At 48.8% G+C, this 22,075-nt stretch overlaps 1 protein-coding gene across 1 annotated transcript in view; it reads left to right on the plus strand.

The window, feature by feature from the left end:
• The window catches only part of SZT2 (seizure threshold 2 homolog (mouse)), a 54,943-nt gene that overhangs the window by 26,248 nt on the left and 6,620 nt on the right, over positions 1 to 22,075 (plus strand). Inside the window, exons 29-65 of the mRNA XM_006886620.1 lie at positions 671 to 812; positions 935 to 1,027; positions 1,182 to 1,260; positions 1,362 to 1,655; positions 1,811 to 1,952; positions 2,128 to 2,235; positions 2,321 to 2,384; positions 2,626 to 2,811; positions 3,335 to 3,502; positions 3,593 to 3,671; positions 3,786 to 3,857; positions 4,034 to 4,235; positions 4,979 to 5,078; positions 5,849 to 5,978; positions 7,766 to 7,918; positions 8,011 to 8,113; positions 8,201 to 8,306; positions 8,390 to 8,501; positions 9,989 to 10,107; positions 10,209 to 10,373; positions 10,810 to 10,894; positions 11,059 to 11,223; positions 11,335 to 11,502; positions 13,203 to 13,336; positions 13,764 to 13,930; positions 14,048 to 14,145; positions 14,233 to 14,365; positions 14,548 to 14,678; positions 14,800 to 14,900; positions 14,973 to 15,149; positions 15,342 to 15,609; positions 15,704 to 15,783; positions 15,883 to 16,008; positions 16,141 to 16,340; positions 18,932 to 19,022; positions 19,225 to 19,305; positions 19,389 to 19,463. Of these exons, the coding sequence (XP_006886682.1) occupies positions 671 to 812; positions 935 to 1,027; positions 1,182 to 1,260; positions 1,362 to 1,655; positions 1,811 to 1,952; positions 2,128 to 2,235; positions 2,321 to 2,384; positions 2,626 to 2,811; positions 3,335 to 3,502; positions 3,593 to 3,671; positions 3,786 to 3,857; positions 4,034 to 4,235; positions 4,979 to 5,078; positions 5,849 to 5,978; positions 7,766 to 7,918; positions 8,011 to 8,113; positions 8,201 to 8,306; positions 8,390 to 8,501; positions 9,989 to 10,107; positions 10,209 to 10,373; positions 10,810 to 10,894; positions 11,059 to 11,223; positions 11,335 to 11,502; positions 13,203 to 13,336; positions 13,764 to 13,930; positions 14,048 to 14,145; positions 14,233 to 14,365; positions 14,548 to 14,678; positions 14,800 to 14,900; positions 14,973 to 15,149; positions 15,342 to 15,609; positions 15,704 to 15,783; positions 15,883 to 16,008; positions 16,141 to 16,340; positions 18,932 to 19,022; positions 19,225 to 19,305; positions 19,389 to 19,463 (4,897 nt within the window). The remainder of the gene's footprint in view (positions 1 to 670; positions 813 to 934; positions 1,028 to 1,181; positions 1,261 to 1,361; positions 1,656 to 1,810; positions 1,953 to 2,127; positions 2,236 to 2,320; positions 2,385 to 2,625; positions 2,812 to 3,334; positions 3,503 to 3,592; positions 3,672 to 3,785; positions 3,858 to 4,033; positions 4,236 to 4,978; positions 5,079 to 5,848; positions 5,979 to 7,765; positions 7,919 to 8,010; positions 8,114 to 8,200; positions 8,307 to 8,389; positions 8,502 to 9,988; positions 10,108 to 10,208; positions 10,374 to 10,809; positions 10,895 to 11,058; positions 11,224 to 11,334; positions 11,503 to 13,202; positions 13,337 to 13,763; positions 13,931 to 14,047; positions 14,146 to 14,232; positions 14,366 to 14,547; positions 14,679 to 14,799; positions 14,901 to 14,972; positions 15,150 to 15,341; positions 15,610 to 15,703; positions 15,784 to 15,882; positions 16,009 to 16,140; positions 16,341 to 18,931; positions 19,023 to 19,224; positions 19,306 to 19,388; positions 19,464 to 22,075) is intronic.

Genomic DNA, 22,075 nt, shown 5'->3' on the forward strand with positions numbered 1-22,075 from the left:
TTGAGCTGGGTTGGTGGAGAGAGTTCGAACTTAGCAGTGGTCACAGAGAAGCTTGTTCCTAGGATGTGCAAATAATAGCTAACAACTCCCCCAGCATTTTGTGCGTTTTCATAGGAACAAGAGCTGTATATTTTGAGCTCCCTGCTTACTTTAGAGTTGCCACACATCCCTGTTGAAAGGAGGAATGTAGAGGGGGGGGAAGCAAGCAGGAAGATGGTTATTTATCTAACGTTGACATTATCTAGCATTGGGAGAAACAGAAGAATCATAGGGTTGGGTATGCTGGTGGCTCCTAGATTGGAATTCCAGCCCAGTTCCCTCTCTGAAGCTCTAGGGCTCCCCCAATCGGTGCACCTTAAAAATGAACACATCTTTTTATCAAACCAACCTTTGTTCTCCATTCATAGTGAGCAATGTCACCCCACCACCCAGTAGTCCAACTCAGAAAGCTAGGAGTCATCCTGACTCATGGTTCTGTTTGACAGAAATATCGAGCCATTAAAAAATGGGGAAGTTGGAGCCGGAATGTGTGGGTTTGTTCTCCCTACCTCTGCTGCCTCCTGTGGTGTGTGCTGAACACCCGTCTTAGAGACAAAGGCAGGTGTGGGCTGGAAGCGGGCTCCTCTGGGACTTGTTCTTAACTTCAGCACTCTTTTTCCCAACCACTCAGCATTGAGACTGAGGACTTAAGCGAGCCTGAGTTCCCGAGCACTCGTGTCTCTGGCCATCTAGACCCTGGCCCAGAGATCTCTCTGACAGACGTCTGCCAGCTCAAAGGACAGGCACATGATGCCCTTCATAACCTCATCCAGGTAGGAGACTGGGAAGAAGGCTGAGTTCTGTCTTGTGCAGGGAGACACTTCTCTCCTGAGTTGGAAGGTGTACAGGGATCTTGTTTCTGAGACTGGCTGACAGCCTTCTATCTCCCACACAGGAGAAGTTCCTAGAGATCAGCCGTCTCCACTTCCGCACAGTGCCCTCCAATCCGCACTACTTCTTCTATTGTCCTCCATCCAGCAGACGAGAGGTAAGTGCTTTCTTCTGAACCTCTCCCGTCTTCACCCCCCTGCCCCCTGATACCATGCTCAGCCTACCTGAATCTACTTGAATCCTGGTTCCCGTTCTTTGAGGCAAGGAGGCGGCTTTTATCCTGCCGTAAGTTGAGCGCTCTTTTTTGCCAGGATGAAGGCCCACATGACATAGGAGACAGAAAAGTCAGTGACCTGGAGTTCTCCGAGGCTGAGCTGGTAGGAGAAGAAGGTATGTTGAGCAAGGGGGCAGAGGTGGGGAAGCCTACTTCAAGCCAGAATTCAGGGGCCTGGCTGCCGAGCCCTCTCGGTGACCAATGTGTTCATCACTAGGAGACACATCTGCCTGCTGTGTGGCCACTGAGAGCGACCCAGAGCTGGAGGTGGAGTATCGTGAGAGCCGAGAGCCCAGTGTGGGACCCGCTGCACTGGACTCCACCTCGCTGTCTGATGCAGATACTGTGAACCCGGATGAAGATTCCTTCAGTATCCTGGGGGGCGACTCACCCACTGGGCCAGACACCCTCATGCATGATCTGCCACCACTCTTCCTGCACCTCACATGTTCCACACGGCTGCGGGGCCAGCACAGCTCCGTTCCTGTGAGCAGCCTGCCCACCTGCTTGGGTAAGAAACTGTGGTGCCCAGAAGGGAGTTCAGAGGTTCTGGCCCACCTTGCCTACCTCTGTGGTGGTAGAGGCATCACTTCTTTAGAATTCAGAACTGGCCATCTCTGCTGAACACTAGACCCTCCAGCAACTTCCAACTTTTCCCGCACCTAGGCCAAGTGCTTTCCAGCCTGGAGGGTCCCCCCGTTGGAGGTCGAGTTCCCCTCAGGGACCTCAGTATCACTCTGGATGTCTTCATACTGACTTTACCCCTAGAAGTGGAACTTCCCCCAGCCTCAGACCCTCAGCACCACCGGTATGGCAGCAAGAGTGATGGGGGAGGGGGTAGTCTGGGACTTTGTTGGGTTGAAGGCAACATTAAAGGAATTGAAGGCATTTGGGGACCAAGAAGACCTTAAGGGCCCCAGGTAATGATGAGGAGGCCCTGGTGGATAGTAATTGCTGACCTTTGACTTATTCCCCCCTTTCAGTTCAACGTCTGAGAGCAGTGCTTCTTTCCCACGATCCCCAGGGCAGCCATCATCTTTAAGGTCAGATGATGGCCTAGGGCCCCCACTGCCACCCCCAGGAGAAGAGAGGTACTTCCTTATAGTGCTTTCTGCATCTTGCTTCCCCTCAGTTTTATTTTCTGGGAACCAGTATCTAAACCTTGCTTTCAATTAGGCACCCAGGACTGTCCACCTTGCCTGCACCACACAGACTAGCAATTGAGACCACCATGAGTGAGGTGAGAGCCTTCCCTCCCCCAAAGCCCAACTGACACCACCCCCCAACACTGTATGTGATACCCTTTCTATCATCTGAGTGATTATGTGATCTAAATGAGGACTCCCTCGGTTTATGAGGAAAAGTGTCTTGTGATATTGGAGTGAGGGGATGCCCCAGTGAGCAGGGAAGGTGCGATCCTTGAGACTACTCTCCTGTACCCTGCACCCTTGGTCACTTTCTGGATTATCCACTAACTCTAGATCCGCTGGCTGTTGGAGGATGAGATGGTGGCAGCACTCCGCAGAGGGACCCTCCCCCAAAGCCCTGCCCTGCATCGGGCAGCTGCCCACATCCATAGCTCTCCTGGACGTTCCACCTGCCTTCGCCAGACTTTGCCATTGAGTTTTGTGTTTGGGCCAGAGCGTTCCCTCACACAATTCAAGGAGGTAAACAGTTCCCAGAGCACCCCATGGTTATCTGGATTCTGGACACAGGTCTGGAACTCTCTGAATTCATAAAATTATGGACGCCTGAAAAAAAAACTTTATGGACGTCTGCTCCTTACCTGACAGCCCAATTCAGTGGATTAAGACCCATATTCTAATCTTGTCACTGGGCTTGTGCAAATGTAAAAAAATCCCCAACTCTTTGCCATAGGGTCAGAACTGACCTTCCTGCAGGTTTTGGAGGCTGTAAATGGCCAAGGATGAGATTACCCTGAGGAGCAGCTGGTAGATGTGAACTGCCAGCGAGGCAACACCTTTGGGTTAGCAGCACAGCTCCCTAGAGTCTGCAGAGCACCCTCATCAGCATGTCCCTAAACCTTCCCCCAGACTTTTTACCTGAGCAGTGGGTTGATAGTACTCCTTCTACCCAGCATTTGTGAGGTTTTCATGAGGAAGTGCGAGGGTGCCAGATGTATAAATGGATTTTTCTACTTAAACTATGATCTTGACTCCTGCTCCCCAGGAATTCCGCCGCCTCCATCTTCCTGGCCATGTTCTTCTTGAAGACCCTGACAGTGGCTTCTTCTTTGTAGCAACTGGTCAACAGCCAGGTGGGTCCCATGGGGAGCCCCCTCCAGCAACCTGGGCGTGGCACCGCCATGAGGATAGGGCTGAAGGCATCAAAGGGGAGGTAAGCCTTTCCTGGACTGACCTGGGAATGGAGGCTGATGGTTGTTGGTGTTATGAAGCCTATACCTCAGTTCTGACTTGTGCTTCTCAGACCGTGACAGCCAGCCCTCAAGCTCCTGGCTCCCCAGAGGATTCTGAGGGGCCTTCCGTCATCAGCCTGCCACAGGGAGGTAAGAAAGAACTTCAGCAGGAAAATCAGGGGATCATGACCAGCGACTCATGGGTTCCCGACCCTTCTCCTGTGGACTGAGAGAGACTCTTAAGTATTGTCCTTCTCCTTTCAGGGAGCCAGCCTGGACCCTGCTGGGGATTAAGCCTCATGTCCAGTCAGGGCAGTGTGGACTCAGACCAACTAGGTAGGCTTCAGGAGTGGTGGAGGTGAGAGTTTCTAAGTTGCTGGGGAATGGATTTAAGATTGGACAGGGAATGGAGTAGACTAATCTAGGGGGAAACCGTCAAAGCCTGATGCATGCAGAGGCTCATTTGAGTCAGGCTCTGTTCAGCATGGCACTGAATATCGTTTTTTACACAGGTTATGATGGTGGCAGCAGCGGCTCAGATAGTGAGGGTCCTTCTGAGACCCTTGGTGAGAAGGCCCCCTTCACACTGCGAACTCCACCTGGGCCAGCAACTCCACAGCCTTCACTCCCAGTGCTCCCTGGGCCCTGCCTGCCTGACTTTTGGCTCATTGTTCGTGTTCTGCAAGATCGTGTTGAAGTCTATGCACATGCACGGTAAGGAGAAGCCAAGCCGGTATTAACCTCTTTTCCCTGTTTTCACAACACCCATCTCTAGTGTTGTGAAAACATGATGAATTGCAGAGGGATCTAACTTGTATTTTAAGGTTAGATGTGCCAGATCACACTTCACTTACTTGTGGCAGGCTCTGGTCTAAATGGTTTGCATGGGTAACATCATTTAATCTTATAAAAACGCTATGAGATATCTTTTCTCTTCATTGTATTGGTGAAGAAACTGAAGCAAACCTAAGTTGACAACTCACCCAAGGTAACAGAAGTGGCAGAGCCAGCATTCAGACTTATGCGTCTGGCTACACACTGAGGGAGGCCCACCATTCTGACAAAGATTTGAGAATAAAGTAGGAACAAATTGCATGATAGAAGCCTCCTTATGATACATACATGGAAGCTGATTAAGTCAGCATAGAATCTAGGCTTTCAGAATTGTGCTGTCAAGTCAGAACCAACTCACAGGTGACCCTTTAAGTTTTCAGAGGTTGTAAATCACATGGGTTGAGATCGCCCATCTTTCTTCAGTGGAGCTGGTGGATTTGAACCACATGCCTTTGGGATGGCAGTGCAGCTCCTTACCTTAGGCAACCATAACTCCCTAGAAATTCCCTTTTTCTCACTTCCCATTAGATTTCCTTCCCTTTTTCTAATCCTGCCTCCTTTTCATGATTTCCCTTGCCCCCAGGTCCTATGACCAATAAACCCCCTGTACACACTTTCCCTAGGAGCATGATAAGGGAGGATGGAGGGCCGGGCACTGAGTGTCGTCACCTCCAGCAGCTCCTGGTGAGGCGAGTTGGAGAGATCTGCAGGGAAGTCAACCAGGTAAGGGGCACCTGGGACAAGGCTTTCTGGGCGTGGAGATTCAGCTCAGAAAAGGAAGGAGTTTCAGGAACTTAACCTTCATATACCATGGGTTCATCTCAGACTCAGCAACTATGGAATATCTTCTTTGACCCCCATAGATACTGGGGACTATGGAATATCTTCTTTGACCCCCATAGATACTGGGGTACTCCTCTAACTCCACAAACTGGGAAACTCTCCACTTCCATTTACAGTGGGTTACTCTCATGCCTCCCTGTAACTATCACATGTACTGGTAATTGCATCTGTCTGTTTTTGTTTGGCATTGTGCTAGCTTTGGGGATATAAAAATGAGCAGGGCAGAGAGAGGAGTGTGTGTGAGTGTGAGGGAGACATTAAACAACTAAACTACACAAAGTATTTCAACTACAGTTGGAAAATTCACCCCAAAAAAGTAGAAACTGTTAGGAGAATATCTAACAAGGATGAAATAAAATGAACTATCATTGAAGGCTTCTTAGAAGTAGTGATTTTTAAGCTGAGACAGATAGTAAACAGGTTTTGACAGAAAGAACAAATGTTCCTAATTGGGGTTCTGTCTTGGAGGCCTCTGCTCTATAACTGGGACATCCTCTCTGTTCTCCAGTTGATTGCTGAGGCACATTATGGCCTCTCCTCCCCAGTGATAATGAGTATTCTTTCTGCTTTTGCTTACCCCACATCACCACCAGCACTAGTTGACGAGGGATTATTTCAGTTCCCTGATAGCTAGCTCTTGCTTCCCCCAGCGACTGCTTCTTCAAGACCTTCATGACAGTCATGTGTGTAACTCTCTTCTGGTGGCTGAGAGTGAAGAAGATTTATGGCGCAGTGAGACCCCGTTCAGTTCCCGTCAGCGGATGCCACTGCCCAGCGATGGTGAGACACCCCCCACCCCCTTGTAGCTGAGGGTCCGGTTCCCCTTTCTCTTACCCAGTACTCGGTGTGAAAATAGAATTCTTTCTTGATCATTCTTGCCGAGTAATACATCGAAAAAGAGGAGGACAGAAAAAGGCTCATTGGATTGAGTCATTGCAAGTTCATCAGACTTTAGTAGTTTCATTGGAAAGATGAAAATAGAAACTGGATGAAACTGAAAAGTGGAAAGATGATAGATAGTTGGATCAGAGAATAACTACTTTCTCAAGTAGCTTGGCAGTGAAGAGAGAGAGAAAATAGATATGACTGTAACTAGAGGGAGATGTGGGGGCGAGGAGGAATTTTAAGTATGTAGAGATTTGAGCAAGTGTATGTTCCACAAAGAAAGTGCCGGTAGAGAAGGGAGAGTTGAAGAATACAGGAGAAAAGAGCTCTTTGAAGGTGCAGGGGCTGGAGACGGTGAACTGAGGTATAGTAGAAAGGTTTTCTGTGATTAGGTGTCCCCTCATATAGATACAGGACCTCACTAGGAGCTCTAATCATAGCATAGAAACTATGGTAATGGTAATCGAACTTTCCACCCTTCTGCTCCTTTTCTTTGACTCCTTATGACCTCTCACTCCAAATGCATGGAGAAAAATGCAAATCATGTCATTCCTTTGCTACTTTACCTCTGTTTTAAAATTAAAATCAGACCATTTCCTTATTTTTAACATTCTTAGCAAGTCTGTAGATGAACATTTTTAACGTTTCCAGGAGTGTATCTCTCACAGCACGTCCAGGCATGGTCTCCGTATCAGAGCAGAATCCCTATAATTAGTGGACTTCCCATGGTTTTGAAGGCATCTTCTGCAAATTGGAGATGAGTTAGGACAGCCAAGCAATTTTACTTCAGAACAACTCACAGCAGCCTGAGCTATGAGACTAGTCAGAACACAGCCCTTCCTCATTTTAGTCTCTACCATATGGCTTCCCGAAACCCTTAGCAACCAGCAACCCACCACGGAACAGAAGCTCTGCAGCCTCCTGGGTATCTGTAGGCTGCTCACACCCGACAGCAGCTTCTCTGGGACAGCACATTGCTACCTCTGATCTACTGGAAGGTTGCTTGCCAACCTGGGAAAGGTACAACATGGCACTCGCCGATGGCCGTGGGCTGTTGTGTACCACCATACCACCTTCTCTTTGGAAAGCTGTCCTCTGTGGCACCAGACTCAGCCTTCCCTTCTGATATGTGTAACAAGTTCTGGACATGGATGAGCTAATAGTTCCACAGACAAGAGTTACACCAGGATGAGAATCTCATGGCATTACCTGCAGGATTATGTCACACACAGGATTCCTGAGTCCCCTTCTTCACTCCTTCTCTGAATCTCTTTGAAATGGTTCTGAACATCTTCATGCTATTACCCTGTCTTTTTAAAGGAATACCTCCTAAGTCCTGGTACTGTCTTACTATCCAAATGATGATCTTTTCCCTACTCAAAAACTCATTGCCATCAAGTGGAAACTGACCCATAGCTGACCTTCCATTGGGTTCTCAGAGGCTGTAAATCACATGGGAGGAAATTACCCATCTTTCTCCCGAAGCAGCTGGTGGATTTGAACTACCAACCTTTAGGTTAATAGCACAACTCCCTGCCAATTATGCTACAGAGCTCCCCTGCAGAGTAGTAGACAGGGATAAGGAAGATGAAGATGGACTGATGGGCCAGGGTACAGGGGAGAGTTCTGGAGAACAGAGGGCTGTGCATCGGTTTTTTGATCCCTACTTTCCCTCTCTTCAGATTATGCTGGTGATGAAAGCTCTGCACCCCGAGGGTACCTAGCAGCCACAATGCAGTTTGTCCCTGGACATTTCTCCTGTGACGTTGTCTGGGGAACTGTGATTAGAGTCCACTCACGCCTCAAGATGGGGCCTAGCATGGGGGTTTCTCGAGGTACATGATGGGCATGAAGAGAGGGCAGGTAGAGCATGGGGAAGGGGAGACTCGTGATAAAGGAGTTTTCTGAGCCCATACCACCCCTGCAGCCATCCAGGCCCTGCGCTCTGTGCTCAACGCCTTCTCTGTGGTGAACCGGAAGAATATGTTTGTGTACCAGGAGCGAGCAACACAGGCTGTATACTATCTCCGGTACACAGGGCTTGGTGGGCTGGGGTAAACCATGAGTCAGGGGTGGCCTGGGAGGAAGGGCGTACAAAGACCTTGCTGCTCTCTTAGGCTCCTGGAGACGTCGTGCAGTGACCGGCCGTGGGAAGGGGATTCTGGGCCCCGTTCTCTCGCACTGTCCCGGAGCCAGGAGCCCATCTACCCTGAGGAGACCTCAGTGTGTATCCTCCCATTCTCTCATGACCCTTGCTTCCTCATCCTGGCTTTCTGGAATAGGCCCTGACCACATTTTCCCTAAAGGGCCCTCGTTCTCCGCTGGACATGGCTTCTAGTCGCAGTTCAGATGCCGCTCGTCCTGTGGGCCAAGTGGACAGACACATCCAGCTGCTGGTGCATGGTGTAGGGCAGGCAGGTAAGGACGGGGAGGAGGAAGACCTCAGAGGGGTTTGACCAAGTGAGGTTCAAAACTCCTGTGGCAGGTGCTCTTCAAGCCTCGGATCCCTTCTCCAGTCCCTCCTTTGCCGTGGGCTGTTCTCCAGGACAGACTCCTGCATAGTTAGGGGTAGGACATATTATTGCTATTATGTGCCCTGAGTCAGAACCAACTCATAGTTGACCCTCCAGAGGATTTTCAGAGTCTGTAAACACGTGGGAAGACACCGCCCATCTTTCTCCCACAGAGCATTCGGTGATTTTTTAATTACCTATCTTTGGCAGTGCAGCTCCTTACCCAAAGACCACTGGAGCTCATGTAGCTAATCAAAGAGCCACATGGGGAAGTTGTTATTGTTGGTAGGTGTCATCAAGTTGACTAATAAGATTCATAGTGCCCATATGGATAGCTACCCTGTGTCATCCAGTGACCTCTGTCCTGCTCCAACCCATGGCAGTGGTGACTGTGTCAGTTCATCTCGGTGAGGGTCTTCCTGTCTGTCACTGACACTTTCCTTGCCCAGCGTGATGTCTCTCTCCAACAGTATGCCCAAAGTAACTGAAATGCAGTTTCATCATCCTTGCCTCTAAGGAGCACTCTGGTTGCTCTTTCTCAAGGCAGACCTCTCTGTTCTTTTGCCAGTGCACAAGATATTCAGTACTTTCAGCCAACTAGTAATTCAAAGGCATCAGTTGTTCTTCGTCATCCTTATTCACTGTCCAACTTTCAGATGCATAGGAAGCAACTAAAATGCCAAAGCCTGGATCTGGCACACGTTTGTCTTTAAATTGACATTCTTGCTGTTTATAGAGTTTAAGAGAGGTCCTTGACAGCAGGGAAAGAGGAATCATTCAAATTGGCGCCTGATATCTAGCCTGGGTGACTGTGGCTAGATAATGGGATCCACTCACTTGATATCAAGGATGAATTTGGGATAAAGGTTCAGTTTGGGATATGTTGAAGCTGCAGAATACAGTAAACAGAGGAAGATGCTCAATAACATGGCTTGGCACCATGATTTCAGCAGTGGGCCTGAGCATGGCAGATACTGTGAGGATGGCACAGGATGGGGCAAGGTTTAGTAGTACATAGGTTCACTATGAGTCATAGTTGACTCTTCAGCACATATCAATAATACATTAGGCAGTTGAGTTTTTCAGCTAATATTAATCTGTATCAGACCTTTGGCTAAAAAAACTATTACATGATTTCTCTTTTTATTCTTAAAACAATCCTATGAGGTAGATGCTATGATTCGTTTTGTGGACAAAGTTATCAAGGCTTGGAGTGTAAAATCCAGTTGTCCACACTCACACAGTGAATAGTTTGACAGGACTAGAACCTAATGCCGGCTATCTCCTAGGTTGGCACTCCTAATGCTGCCTTCAGTGCATGGGGGAGTTTTAGGCAGATGGTAGCTAGAGCCTCTGCCAGTGCCTCCATCTTCCTGCCATGCCCGTGTCTAGGTCCTGAGATCACAGATGAACTAGTGCGAGTGCTACGGCGACGTCTGGATGAGGCCACACTGGATGTGATCACAGTTATGCTTGTTCGGAACTGCAAGCTCACACCAGCTGACGTGGAGGTAAGCTCCCTCCCAGGCTTCCCTCCAGGACTCATCCACAGGTGCTGGGGCAGTGGCAGCTGGGACTTTGGCATTCATCTCTGACTCCTTGTTCTCTGCAGTTCATCCAGCCCCCTGGAAGCCTCCCCTCTGAGGTGCTGCATCTGGCTCTGCCCCCCTCCTGCAGACCCTGGCTTCCGGCCCTGGCCTGGTACCTGCGGCAGAACCTGCTCATCTTCTTGCACTCTCCCAAGTACACAGACAGCAACAGCCAGAACCACTTCCAGGTGGGATTGTGCTCCTTTCTGTCTGTACTCGGGTATATGCTCATGCCTCCAACTCTCACACCCCTTTCCCTGTGGGACTGTGTTTCCTACAGATAATCCTGGAAGCACCTTTGCCCAAGGACTCATGCATCCACGCTTCACATACCTGTGACTTGCTGTTATTATTGTTGTTAAGTGGGTTTTCAGAGGCTGTAATTTGCATGGGAGGAGATTGTTTCTCTTTCTCCCAAGGAGCAAAGGGTGGATTTGATAGCACAGCTCCTTACCACTAGGCCACCAGAGCTACCAAATTCCCTCATCTCCTGCTGTGGATATGCACATCATAAAAACTTCCTCATCCCTTGATTTTTTATTTATTTATTTATTTTTATTTATGTTTAATTTGGTTGCCACTCATTGGCTTGATCTTAGATCTTTATGGCTGTTCTCTTCCCAGCATCCACTCCCACCACAAAGTGGCCTCCCTGACTTGGACATCTACTTGTATAACAAGCCTGGTGGACAAGGCACTGGGGGCAAAGGTACAGAGTAAGGCCCAGGCCCGTGGCCCTACCAGGTGTGGGCAAGTCTTTTCCTGTGTTGTGACTGAGAAGGCCTCTCCCAGCCTTGCACCTGAGCAGGGGCTGCAGAGAAGCCCTGGATCTGAAGTCCTGCGGCTGAGCTTCCGTGTGCATTTTTTTCCTAGGAGTTGCCTGCATCACTCTCGCCTTTGTAGATGAGGGAGGGAGCCCCATCTCATTGACGTCATGGTCTCCCACTTCTCCTGGGCCTCCTGAACCACTGCTAGAGGAAGAATTTGAGCAGCTGACCCAGGTCACACGCTGCCCAATCCTGCTGGACAGTTGTTCAGGTGGGCAGGTGTGGCAGAGCAAGGGGTGTTCAGTCAGTGCTGTGAGAGGTAGGGCTGATGAGTATGGGGATCCTAGGGGCACCCTCAGTTGATCCCTCCTCTTTCCTCCAGCTCAGACTGGGGCCCCACGGCTTCGGTTGGATGTGTGGGAAAAGGGAAATATCAGTATTGTGCAGCTGGAGGAAAAACTCCGAGGAGCAGCTCGCCAGGCTCTGGCTGATGCTGTCATGGAACTGCGCCTGTTGCCAGCTTCACTCTGTACAGAAGATACTCCCCCAGGTATGCAGGGCTGAAGGGTCCCCAGTGGCCAGAGGAGGAGAAAATCCAGGCAAGACTTTAGCAGGTTCACATATCTTCAAGAGGAAGAACCCTCGAACCAATGCTCATAAGAGTATATGGCATTTTAGGGCATTATTTTTTATCGTAGGAGTATGCAATGAGGGTTGTAGAGTGGATTATATTTGGGGCTAGGGGGTGGGGTTTGGGGAGGTGCGGGGGGGGGTTGTGTACCAATGAGGGAGTTTTTCTTTTGCTTTTCAAGGAGAGGAGCAAAGGGGGGGGGGAGGGGTTTGTGCGGGGAGAAGGGTGCAACAATGATTGAATGGAATCCCAAAATCTCTGTAGATGTTCACTGAAATGAAAAATAAACAACCTAAATTTTAAAAAAAAAAAAAGAGTATATGGCTGCAGGCTCACGTAGGGAAAAGGCTTGCCCTCCAGGAGCATGCAGTGGCCCACCATGGCTGGTGTGTAAGTTGGGTTGGCCACAGCAGCTGGGAAGAATCACACTAGCCTAGTCGACCACACTAGGGTCCTAGGCTGTTATCCTAAGAGCAGGGGAATCTCTGAAAGGTGTTAAGCAGGGTAGTGATATGGTGAGATGTATGACTGAAAGGCCACTCCCACTCCTGGGGGAGAGGTAGAGGTGGGGTTGGACGGGGAATGCTAGTAGAGGGAAGCCTGTGAGCATTCTGTTCCTGCAGTCCAGGTAGAACTGATGGGTCCTGAACTAGGGCAAAGGTAGTGGGAATGCAGGAGCAAGAGGTACACTGACAGATTCTTTGTGAGTAGAATTAATAGGATTTAGCCTCTCATTGAATGTGGGGGAAAGAAAAAGTAGTAATTCCTGTGAGAGAGTGTTGTGTTTTTCTAGTCTGGCCCCAAGGGACCGCCAGGTGGGAATTTATCTGAACTTGATACATAGCTGCATACATTTCTGCTCTTCTCTTCCACATTCCTGTCCCACTGCAACATCCACAACCCAAAGAGGCTTCCTGGCCTGAGGTCCCAGACCTACTGCTCTCCATTTATGGTCATCAAATATATAGGCCTATCAAGCACTTTCTGAGTCTGCATAAGGCAGTAGAGTCCCAGAGATTAGTACAGTCCAGTCCAGGGTGACCAGAGACCACGTTGGGAGCTGGAAGCATTAGGGAGACGCTCCTTCTGCTTGGTGGACTGGCTCTCCCCATCCACTTGTACGCACAAGTTGTGGTAAAAGGGAGGCGAGGATTAGAGTCTGCATTTTGCTTCCTCCTTCCTTGCTTCTGGCGCAGCCATCTGCTCCTCACATCCTTCTATTCCAGAGAGGGACCTTCAGTGAGACCCTCGTTTTCTCTCTCATTCTTACAGCCTGCTCAATGAAACCCTGTCCCTTTTGACTCAGATGTCACTTCATCCACCCCTCTCTGTTAAAGCCTTCATCAGAAATAAATACTTCCAATTGTCCAGTAGTTTCACTGTGCTTCATCAGTGACAAAAAAAACCACAACAAGACAGGCACTTGAGCTGGCCACACACTTAAGAGAATGATTATCTCAGAACCTCACATCACACCAACACAGCATACACACAGTCACATGCACTGACATTCATTAATAGAGTAAGTGGCAAGTAGTGCTCATAAGAGGCTTGAGGGTAGGTTGTCTGGAATGGAATTGATGGTCAGTGACCTGAGTCTTTAATTCTGCTGTCCACAGCAAGTCTCAGGAGTGGGTCATTGGAAACCAAGAGCCCTGCTGGTCGGGATGGTACCTTCCCGCCTGCCCCTGTGCCTGGGGAGCCTGTGACTCCACCCAGCAAAGGTGGCCGGCGCAGCTTCTGGGACATGCTGGTAATGGGGGAAATGATGAACTGGACACCTACTTCCTGCCTCCTGGATTCCCTTTATACGCCTCTCCTCCTCCCAACTCCTTCCTAGCCTTACTGCAGATCTCTTTATATGTGAAACCTTGCTATTCTTTAGACAGGAACTTGAACCTGACACAGGTCAGGTTCACTGATGAAAAAGCAGTTCAGCTTACTAAGTGCATTTGCTTCCATTTTCCTTATTGGAGCCTACAAGTTAGTGGGGCTTTGCCTACTGGAGGTGAGGCCCAGGAAAGTTAAGTCACCTGCCCTTGGTCTTCAGGGAAGCTAAGATTAAAACCCTGGACTATCATCCTCCTGTTCTTATTTCTATTCCATTAAGCCCCCATCCCAAATCTTCTACCCCTTTACCATTCCCAGTAGCCCCTTCTTATTCACTGTATTGCCCCCAGAGTAAAACAGAATGTGGGGATTTGGGTTCCCCCAAAACAACTGATGACATTGTACTGGATCGGCCAGAAGATACTCGGGGTCGAAGGCGTCACAAAACGGAAAATGTTCGAACTCCTGGTGGAACTGAGAGGGCACCAGGCCCAAATTCAGGAGCCCAGAGACAAAGGTGTGTATGTGTATGTTGCCCTGCTGTGTCATGGGGGAGTGTAGGAGTGTGGAATCCCAGAGGGAAGGTTTTGGTTTGTGTGCGTGTGAGGGTATCTTATTCCTGCTGTGTCCTCAGACGCCGGATAACACAGCTAGAAGAGGGTGAAGCGGGGACCCTGCATCCTGTGTTTGCTCACGTCTGTCAGCGCTGGATGGAGTTTATGGTTCACATTGGTGAGATCCCAGCCTCCTTGTCCATCCCTGAGCCCCTGCCGCTGCCCACCCTCTAGCCCCATAGTGCCATCCCTGCCTGCCTTCCAGGTTGTGCCTCAGTGTCCAGAAGCTCCACCCACATGGTGTCCCGGTTCCTCCTTCCATCCATCCTGTCTGAGTTTACCACTCTGGTCACCTCAATGGCTGGAGATACCAGTGTCCGAGTCTTTGAACAGCATTTGTGAGTTTTTGATCACATGGGATTACAGGGGCCTTCAGACATCCTAAAGTGGGCCTCTAGGAAGCTGAACACCTGGAGGTAGAGCTAGGAGAAGTAGGGACTAGAGCCCAGGAGATGAAGGCTGGGCCAGGGCCTGGGACCAGGGGATGGTCTGTGTAATATATGTCCCTGCCTCCCATTAGGGCTTCAGAATCCAACATTTTCAGCCCTTGCTCTCCTGGGCAGCTGGGCCCAGCTCCCCGTCCAGCTACTGAGCGGCATCTGCTGCTTCTGGGAAGGAACTTCTTGCAGTGGAGGAGACCAACCCAGCAAGGTGAGGCGTGAGCGGGTGGAGGATGCTTTTCGTTGCCTGACGGATGGTCTCTGACTCTGCAGAGGTGGGATGTAGGAGGCTCTGCCTCTAGTCCCCGATTTTCCACTTTTCCCACTTGTAGCTGCCAAAGCCGTGCAGCGCTTTGAGCCAGGAGGTGATGGGAGCTCTGGGCGGAATGCTCCCCGGCAGAGGCTCTTGCTATTGGAGGTTGTGGACAAGAAGGTACAGGTGGGGCCAGGGCTGGTGGGAAGAAGGGATTCTCTAATCTTACTGACTCTGACCCTTGACCTCCAGCTACAGCTGCTGACCTATAATTGGGCTCCAGACCTGGGGGCAGCACTGGGCCGAGCACTGGTGCGCCTCGTGCAGTGGCAGAACGCACGGGCCCACCTCATCTTCTGCCTGCTCAGCCAGAAGCTTGGACTCTTCCACCATTATGGCCAGTTAGACTTCCCAGTGCAAGATGAAAAGGTGCCCGCTGCTCCTGATCCTTCCTCTAGTTCTGTCTCCTGAGGGGTCAGTTAAAGGAAGGTACCAGCTCCGAAATGGGAGAGGGGACAAAATGGGAACAGAAGTAGTAAAGTGGAGTCAGGAAGCCATGGGGTCAGAGGGTCCAAGGTAAGAGGCTGTGGGGAACCCATGTTGAGTCTCCATCTCTCTCAGGAGCCAAACCCATTCCTGCTGCCCACCATGGAAGCAGAGACCCTGATCCGGAGTGCCAGTCCTCCACTGAGCCGTGAGCAGGGCCGCCTGAGTGGTTCCTCACGTGGTGGGGGCCCCCTTCCCCTGGACACGTTCCCCTTCGACGAGGCCTTGAGGGATATCACAGCTGCCCGCCCCAGCTCCATGCTCAGCCCTGTGCCCAGTCTTCCAGATCCTGTCACCTACCATGGACAGCAGTTCCTGGATATCAAATTGACAGAGCGCAGAGGTGGGGCACTGAATGGGGCTCAGGGAGTGAGAGGGGGAGTCTGTGTATTCTGGGAGGAAGCACTATGGCAACTACTAATGTTGGCAATCCACAGAGCTGGAGCGCCAGATGAAGATGGAGAACCTATTTGTCACCTGGCAGCAGCGATCCGCTCCCGCCAGCATGCCCATCAGTGTGAGTAATCCTGAGATGTGTCCCTGTCCCACGTCCCACAAGAAGATTCTATGACGCTTCCTGACCACTGCTCTAGTGCTCACTTGTCTATATACCCAGGCAGGGGAGCTGGAAACCCTGAAGCAGTCGTCCCGCCTAGTGCATTACTGTGCAACTGCCCTCCTTTTCGACCCAGCTGCCTGGCTACATGGGCCCCCAGAAACTTCTGGGCCTCCTGAGGGCCAGGTGAGGCAAAAGACTCCAGATTCTCCTACAGGGTCTCCCTTAACCCTGTAGTGACACCACCCCCCGACTCTTCCACTTTCTGGTAATGTGGTTGGCAGTGAACAGAGCGTACCTTAACCTTCATTCTTGCAGCGACGCCATCGTCCTGAGTCAGGATCTGGGAGCCGAGAGGTGCCCTCAGGCTGTGAGTCCTCTGATGTGCCTCCACCCGGAGCCCGTGAGGAGCCGTGGCTGAAGGAACTGAGTTTATCTTTCCTGCAGCAATACGTGCAGTATCTGCAGAGCATAAACTTTGTGCTTGTGCCTCTTCGGCCCCCCTCACCTGCCCGCAGGTGAGACAGCCCCTCCTGGATGGCAGCTTGAAAAGAGTACAGAGGTTAGGTCCTGAGTTGGGCAGGAGAGGCCCCCACAAGCCTGTCTTCTGTTCATATACATCTCTTGACAACTTGGGTCTCATTCTTCTCACAGGATTAACATACTTGAGAATCTTACACACTTCCATGCAACCCTCATGCATGTCCTGCAAACTTTGTACAGCTGTGGAGCTCAGGCCCACATATTGTACAGAGAACTCTGCATGTTCTCATAAAGCTTATGCCCAATTACATCTTATTTGTTAACATGCTTTCTGCATTCACACATGTGATCTCTTAAGCTTTTGGGCCTGGGCCTTAACAATTTCTGTCCAGATCATCCCACTGACTTTTCCTGGTGGGGTGTCTGGTTCCTGGCCAGAGGAAGTCCTTTTCTCACCAAGGTTTGCTTTCTCATCAAGGACTTGTTCTGCTCACATCACTTCCTCAGAGTCTTGTTTACTCACTCAGCCAGTTCTCAGCTATAAGAGCTTCTCAGAGAGACTTTAAACTTTCCATTCAATTCTGTTCTTCCTAAAATCTTGAATTCCTTTTAAAACAAAGGACAGTGGGTTAAAAATGTTTCTAAAGCAAAATGTAAGAAACACTTTTAAGCTCTCCCATGGGCTGTCAAAAGAACAAACAAATCTATCTTGGAATAAGCACAGCCAGTACTCCTTAGAAGTAAGAATGGTGAGGCTGTCTCACATACTTTGGGTATGTTATCAAGAGTGGCCAGTCCTTGGAAAAGGAGACAGATTTATCAGCATGGATGAATCTAGAACAAATTATGCTATGTAACATAAGACAGTCACAAAAAGACAATTATGGTATAAGACCACTATTACAAAAAGCTAAGGAAAGGCTTACAGATGCGGTCAATCTTGGAGGACTAACAGAGCTGAGAAGGGAGGAAGAAGGGAGTTAAAATAGATAAGTTGGGTGAAAGGAAAAGCAATACAGAATAAGGGGTTTATTGTTGTTATGTGCTGTAAAGTCAACTACAATTCATAACAGTCCTTTGAACAACAGCTCTGAACCTTGTCCTATTCTGAGCCAACCTCACCATCTCCACCACACCTCACCCCATTGCCACAGACACTGTGTCAGCCCATCTCATCCAGAGTCTTCCTCTCTTGAGCTGACCTTCCACTCTTCCAAGCATGGTCCTTCTCCAAGCCCTGGCACCTCCTGACAACATGCCCAAAGTACATAGTAAGGAGTTTCAAAATCCTTGTCTCCAAGGAGCAACCTGGTTTCACTCCCTCCAGCACAGACCTGTTTGTTATGTTCAGTACTCTTTTCCAGCACCACTCAAAGTTGTCAATTCTTCCCCTGTTATCCTTAGTCATTGTCCAGCTCTCAGATGCATAATAAGCAGTTGGGAAGACCATGGGTTGGATCTGGCGCACCTTAGTCTTTAGACTGACATTTTTGCTCTTTACCAGTCTGGCAAAGTCCTTGACAGCAGATTTTCCCAGTGCAACTCATCTTTTGATTTCCTGACTGCTGGTGCTAAGGGTGTTGATTGTGATTCCAAGCAAGATGGAATCATTAGCAACTTCAATCTTTCCTCCATCTATCATGATGGTTCGCCATCTATCATGATCTATCATCATAGTATCTATTATTATAATATAAAATGTCTATGAATGTATGGAAAAGCCAGTATGATTTCTAAATCTTCACTCAAAATTTTTAAAAAATAATAGATTGAGAAGAATAACATTTTGTGACACATGGAAATTTTATGACATCGTCCATAAATTTTTATTGGAACACATACAAAAAAAAAAGACATAAGCTTGAAAGTAGAGGGCCAGCAAAAGACCCTCGGTGAGATGATCAGCACAGTGCCTGCAGTGATAGGCTTGCGCACAGCAGAGACTGTGAAGATGGCACAGGATCGGGCAGGGCTTCGTTCTGTTCGAGGGTCACTGTGAGTTGGAGCTGACTCAGTGGCACCCAGCAACAGTGATCACTAGTTAACTGTTAAACCAATTTTCTGCCAAGAGTAAATGCGGCATTTCTTCTGACCTGCGCTTGTGACCTCTAACAAGAAATGCCTGGTATTTAAAGCTGCTCAGTATAAGGAACTGGCCTTTGGTCTTTCTGTTTTGTCTCTTTTCACGGTGCCTTCCCTGCAACTCTTCTCCTTGCCCAGGAAATACTCAAACTGTCATTCCTTGGTCACAAGGGAACATATTTCCTCTCATAAAAAGATGATGGCATCAAGCATCTCCTTGGATTTTCTTAATTAAAACTTGGAAATCTATCTGATCTCCAGCCCACCACAGTATGCAGACCCTAGCATTCCTTTATGAGCTCCTTCCTATATTCCCAACAGCTCTATAGCTCTATCCTCATCCTCCCACTAGTAAGAAGACTGGTCTCCACCTCCTCACTGTTCTTAGATCCTTTTAGAGCAACAACTGCTGTGGAGAGGTTTCCCTCTCTCCTAGCCTGTTCCTCTTCTCTAAAATAATTCTTTGCAAAATGAATTGTGTGTTTGTGATTGTATCCTTCACCGCACTGGCCTCCCTCATTCTCATCTCCTTCCTTTTCTACAGTACCAGCCGGCCTCGGACCATGCCTGTGATTGGAACAGAAGGCCGAGGCTCCTTCTCCTGCCCTAAAACCAAAACAGAGGGGAGCCCCAAGGTAACCTAATATCATATCACCTTCCCCCATAGTAAAACCAGTGATGTCCTTTGACCTCAGTGACTCTGAATGAGAGGGTTGATTCCAGAATGGCACCATTAAATTCTGCACCCCAAGCTGTTCCTCCCTTGCTGGCTGAGGCTAGTGAGCCCCTCATTCCTTGCTCTGAGCCCAGTACTGCAGCTCTTTTTCCTTTCTCCAGAGCACTAGTTCCACAGTTACCACCTACCACCTGCAGCGAGCACTGCCAGGGGGCATTATCCTCATGGAACTGGCTTTCCAGGTGAGCAAGGAGGACCAAGAGCATGAGGAGAGCTAGACTGCCTGGCTCTAACCCTCCTGACCTCATTTCCACCCTCTTTTCAGGGATGTTACTTCTGTGTCAAACAGTTTGCCCTGGAATGTTCCCGAATCCCTATGGGACAGGCTGTCAACTCTCAGGTATGTGATTAGGAAGCTGTAGTGGGGACAGAAGACTGGAATATGGGATTAGATGAGGCTTAGGTGCACTGTGGCCCCACAACCCATCTGGATGGGTGTGTAGGAGGAGTCACGCAGTGGGGAGACTGGCCCAGTGGTTAATCTGGTGCTGTGGGCTAAGTCAGTAGTTATGCTGGTTCTCTGAGTATGCTGGTTCTTTATACCCAGGGGTGGTCCATAACCTATCGCCATCCTGACAGTGACAAAACCCTGATGCTATGGCAGTTCCAAAACTAAAGGCAGTTTTACAGAGAGGATATTTGAGCATAGTGGGTAATCTAGTGTATGGATAGGTTGATGCTGGCCTGTTTTATGGTGAAGAAAGCTTGGCATTGTCAGTATAGTCACTGACACTTGGGATGAGGAGCAGAGTCCCCACCTGCACAGCTTATGGCACAGAGTTAACCTTACTGCTTTGTCATTATTCATGTCTGTTGTCAGCCTCTCTCTGTGGCAGCACCTGTGTACCCCAGGAGGGTCAGGCACTCAGGAGTACACAGAGTAAGTCAGAGGACCTAGGAAGATCAGCGATCCGAACCCTTTGTGCCTGAATCAGTTTCACTCTGTTGTGTCACCAGGAATATCCTGATAGAACACATGCCTTCTTTGTGCCTTGCATTTCATTTCTGAGATGTCAGGGTCTGACTGGGTCCAGCCTGCCCTCCTCCAGTCTAGACATCACAGACCACTCTCCTTTGTGTGTAGAGTTCTCACTCTGGACAGTTCATATCTAACCTGTAAGACCATAGATGGTTGGTTGCCTTAGACTTAGTTGTGTGGCTTACCTGGTCTAGTCACCACACGATGAAGTGACCCAAAGCACGGTGACTGTGTGCAGAAGCCTGCCTAGGCCACAGTGCCCAAAAGGAGCTGTGAATGGGCAGGTATTCTTCCACACGTTCCTGGTATATTAGAGGTAAGCACCAACCTCCATTACTCTCTTAAGGCTCCTGGATTCTTGGTTCCATGTCCCCTGGTCTCCATCCAACTTGGTTCTCTCCGCCTGCACTTACTCTCCAGGCTTACTTAGATTTCTAAATTGTTTATTGCTGTTGTTTATTAAACAAATTAGACTAAGCCCAGAGGAAAGTCTTACTGTGGATAGATAAGGAAACTGAGGTTCCAAGAGGTGAAGTGATTTCTGTCCCAGAGCCCAGTTAATCAGTGGCGTGAAATCTAGGTCTTTATGATTCTGAGAGTAAGCCCTGTTTATTTCAGTTTACCGCCCTGCCTCTAGCTTTATGAAACCCTTATATTGTCTCCACAAAAGACGAAAAAATTGAAACACAGAGAAACTGTGGCTTACCCAAGACCAAAGAGCTAGTCAGACTCCTAGGCTACAGGATCCTTTTTTTTAAAAAAAAACAAACAACTTTTTTCTATTCTAAGAAAAGTTTACAGGAAGGTTGGGCTTTCATTCATTCATTGTTGCACATCCCCTCCCCCAGTCCACTTTGCAGTGCCCTCTTGTTCCAGATTGTTGTCATACATATAATGTCTAATCATATATTCCTTTCCGACAGTTCTTCCCCTCATCGGTTCCAATGCAGTGTTCATTTCCTTTACTCTCACATGCTTTTAAGGGAGTGGTCAGATAGATTCTACCATTCCAGATGTTAATGCACATTCAAGAATGATTCCATCAAAAGGAGTCCCGGCTCCGTGTCTTTGTCTTTCCTCTTCCATCCATGACACACTCCTTCACAGAGAAGAACCACCCTGACCTAACTTTGGCAAGAAGTTCCAGATGAAGCTTTAAGAGTGAGTCTAGAAGAACTGAGATTCTGTTTCTGGTAGTGGAAAATCTAGCAGTTGTTACCAGTGATGCTTGAAAAGGATGATTAGTGTAATTAACTAAATTTTGTTGCTCAAGTCAGAACTGACCCATAGTTGAACCTCCAGGAGATTTTCAGAGGCAGTTAAATCACATGGGAGGAGAATGTCCATCTCTCTCCCATGGAGCAAGTAGTGGATTCAAACCACATGCCTTTAGGTTGCTAGCACAGCTCCTTAACACTAAGCCAACAGTGCTCCCTTAATTAAATTATGCACATGAAAAATGTTGAGTAGGACAATTTGGGATATAGAGGGACCTCTAGTTGCCTAATGGTTAAGGAGTTGCACAGTCAAAGCCAAGGCATGCCATTCAAACCATTAGCTGCTCCTTGGGAGAAAAATGGGCCATCTGTCTCCTCTCGGGCAAGTTTACTGCCTCTGAATACCCACTGGAGGGTTAGCTGTAAGTTGGTTCAGACTAGATGGCACACAACAACATGTGATACGTATTTTTACAACAGTAAAAGAAAAAACAAAAGGAATGTTTGAAAAATGACCCAGAGGTCAGGGTGAGCAGCATTCCAGTCAGAAAGAACATACACAAAAATGTGGAGAGACTATGTCATGCACCTGGGGAGAGCAAGTATTTGATGAGAAGATAAAAGTAGGGATATGAGACGGGACCAGGAGAAATCAGTAGTTGGAAAACATGGGCTTGGTGACAGGAATGAAGCTGGAGATAGAATGATTGAATTTTGTACAATCAAGGACTTATTCATTGCAAATACATTTTATAA

This window comes from Elephantulus edwardii, unplaced genomic scaffold, assembly GCF_000299155.1.
Source record: "Elephantulus edwardii isolate Elephantulus edwardi_28Jun2011 unplaced genomic scaffold, EleEdw1.0 scaffold00049, whole genome shotgun sequence".
In the NCBI taxonomy this organism is placed as follows: Eukaryota; Metazoa; Chordata; class Mammalia; order Macroscelidea; family Macroscelididae; genus Elephantulus; species Elephantulus edwardii.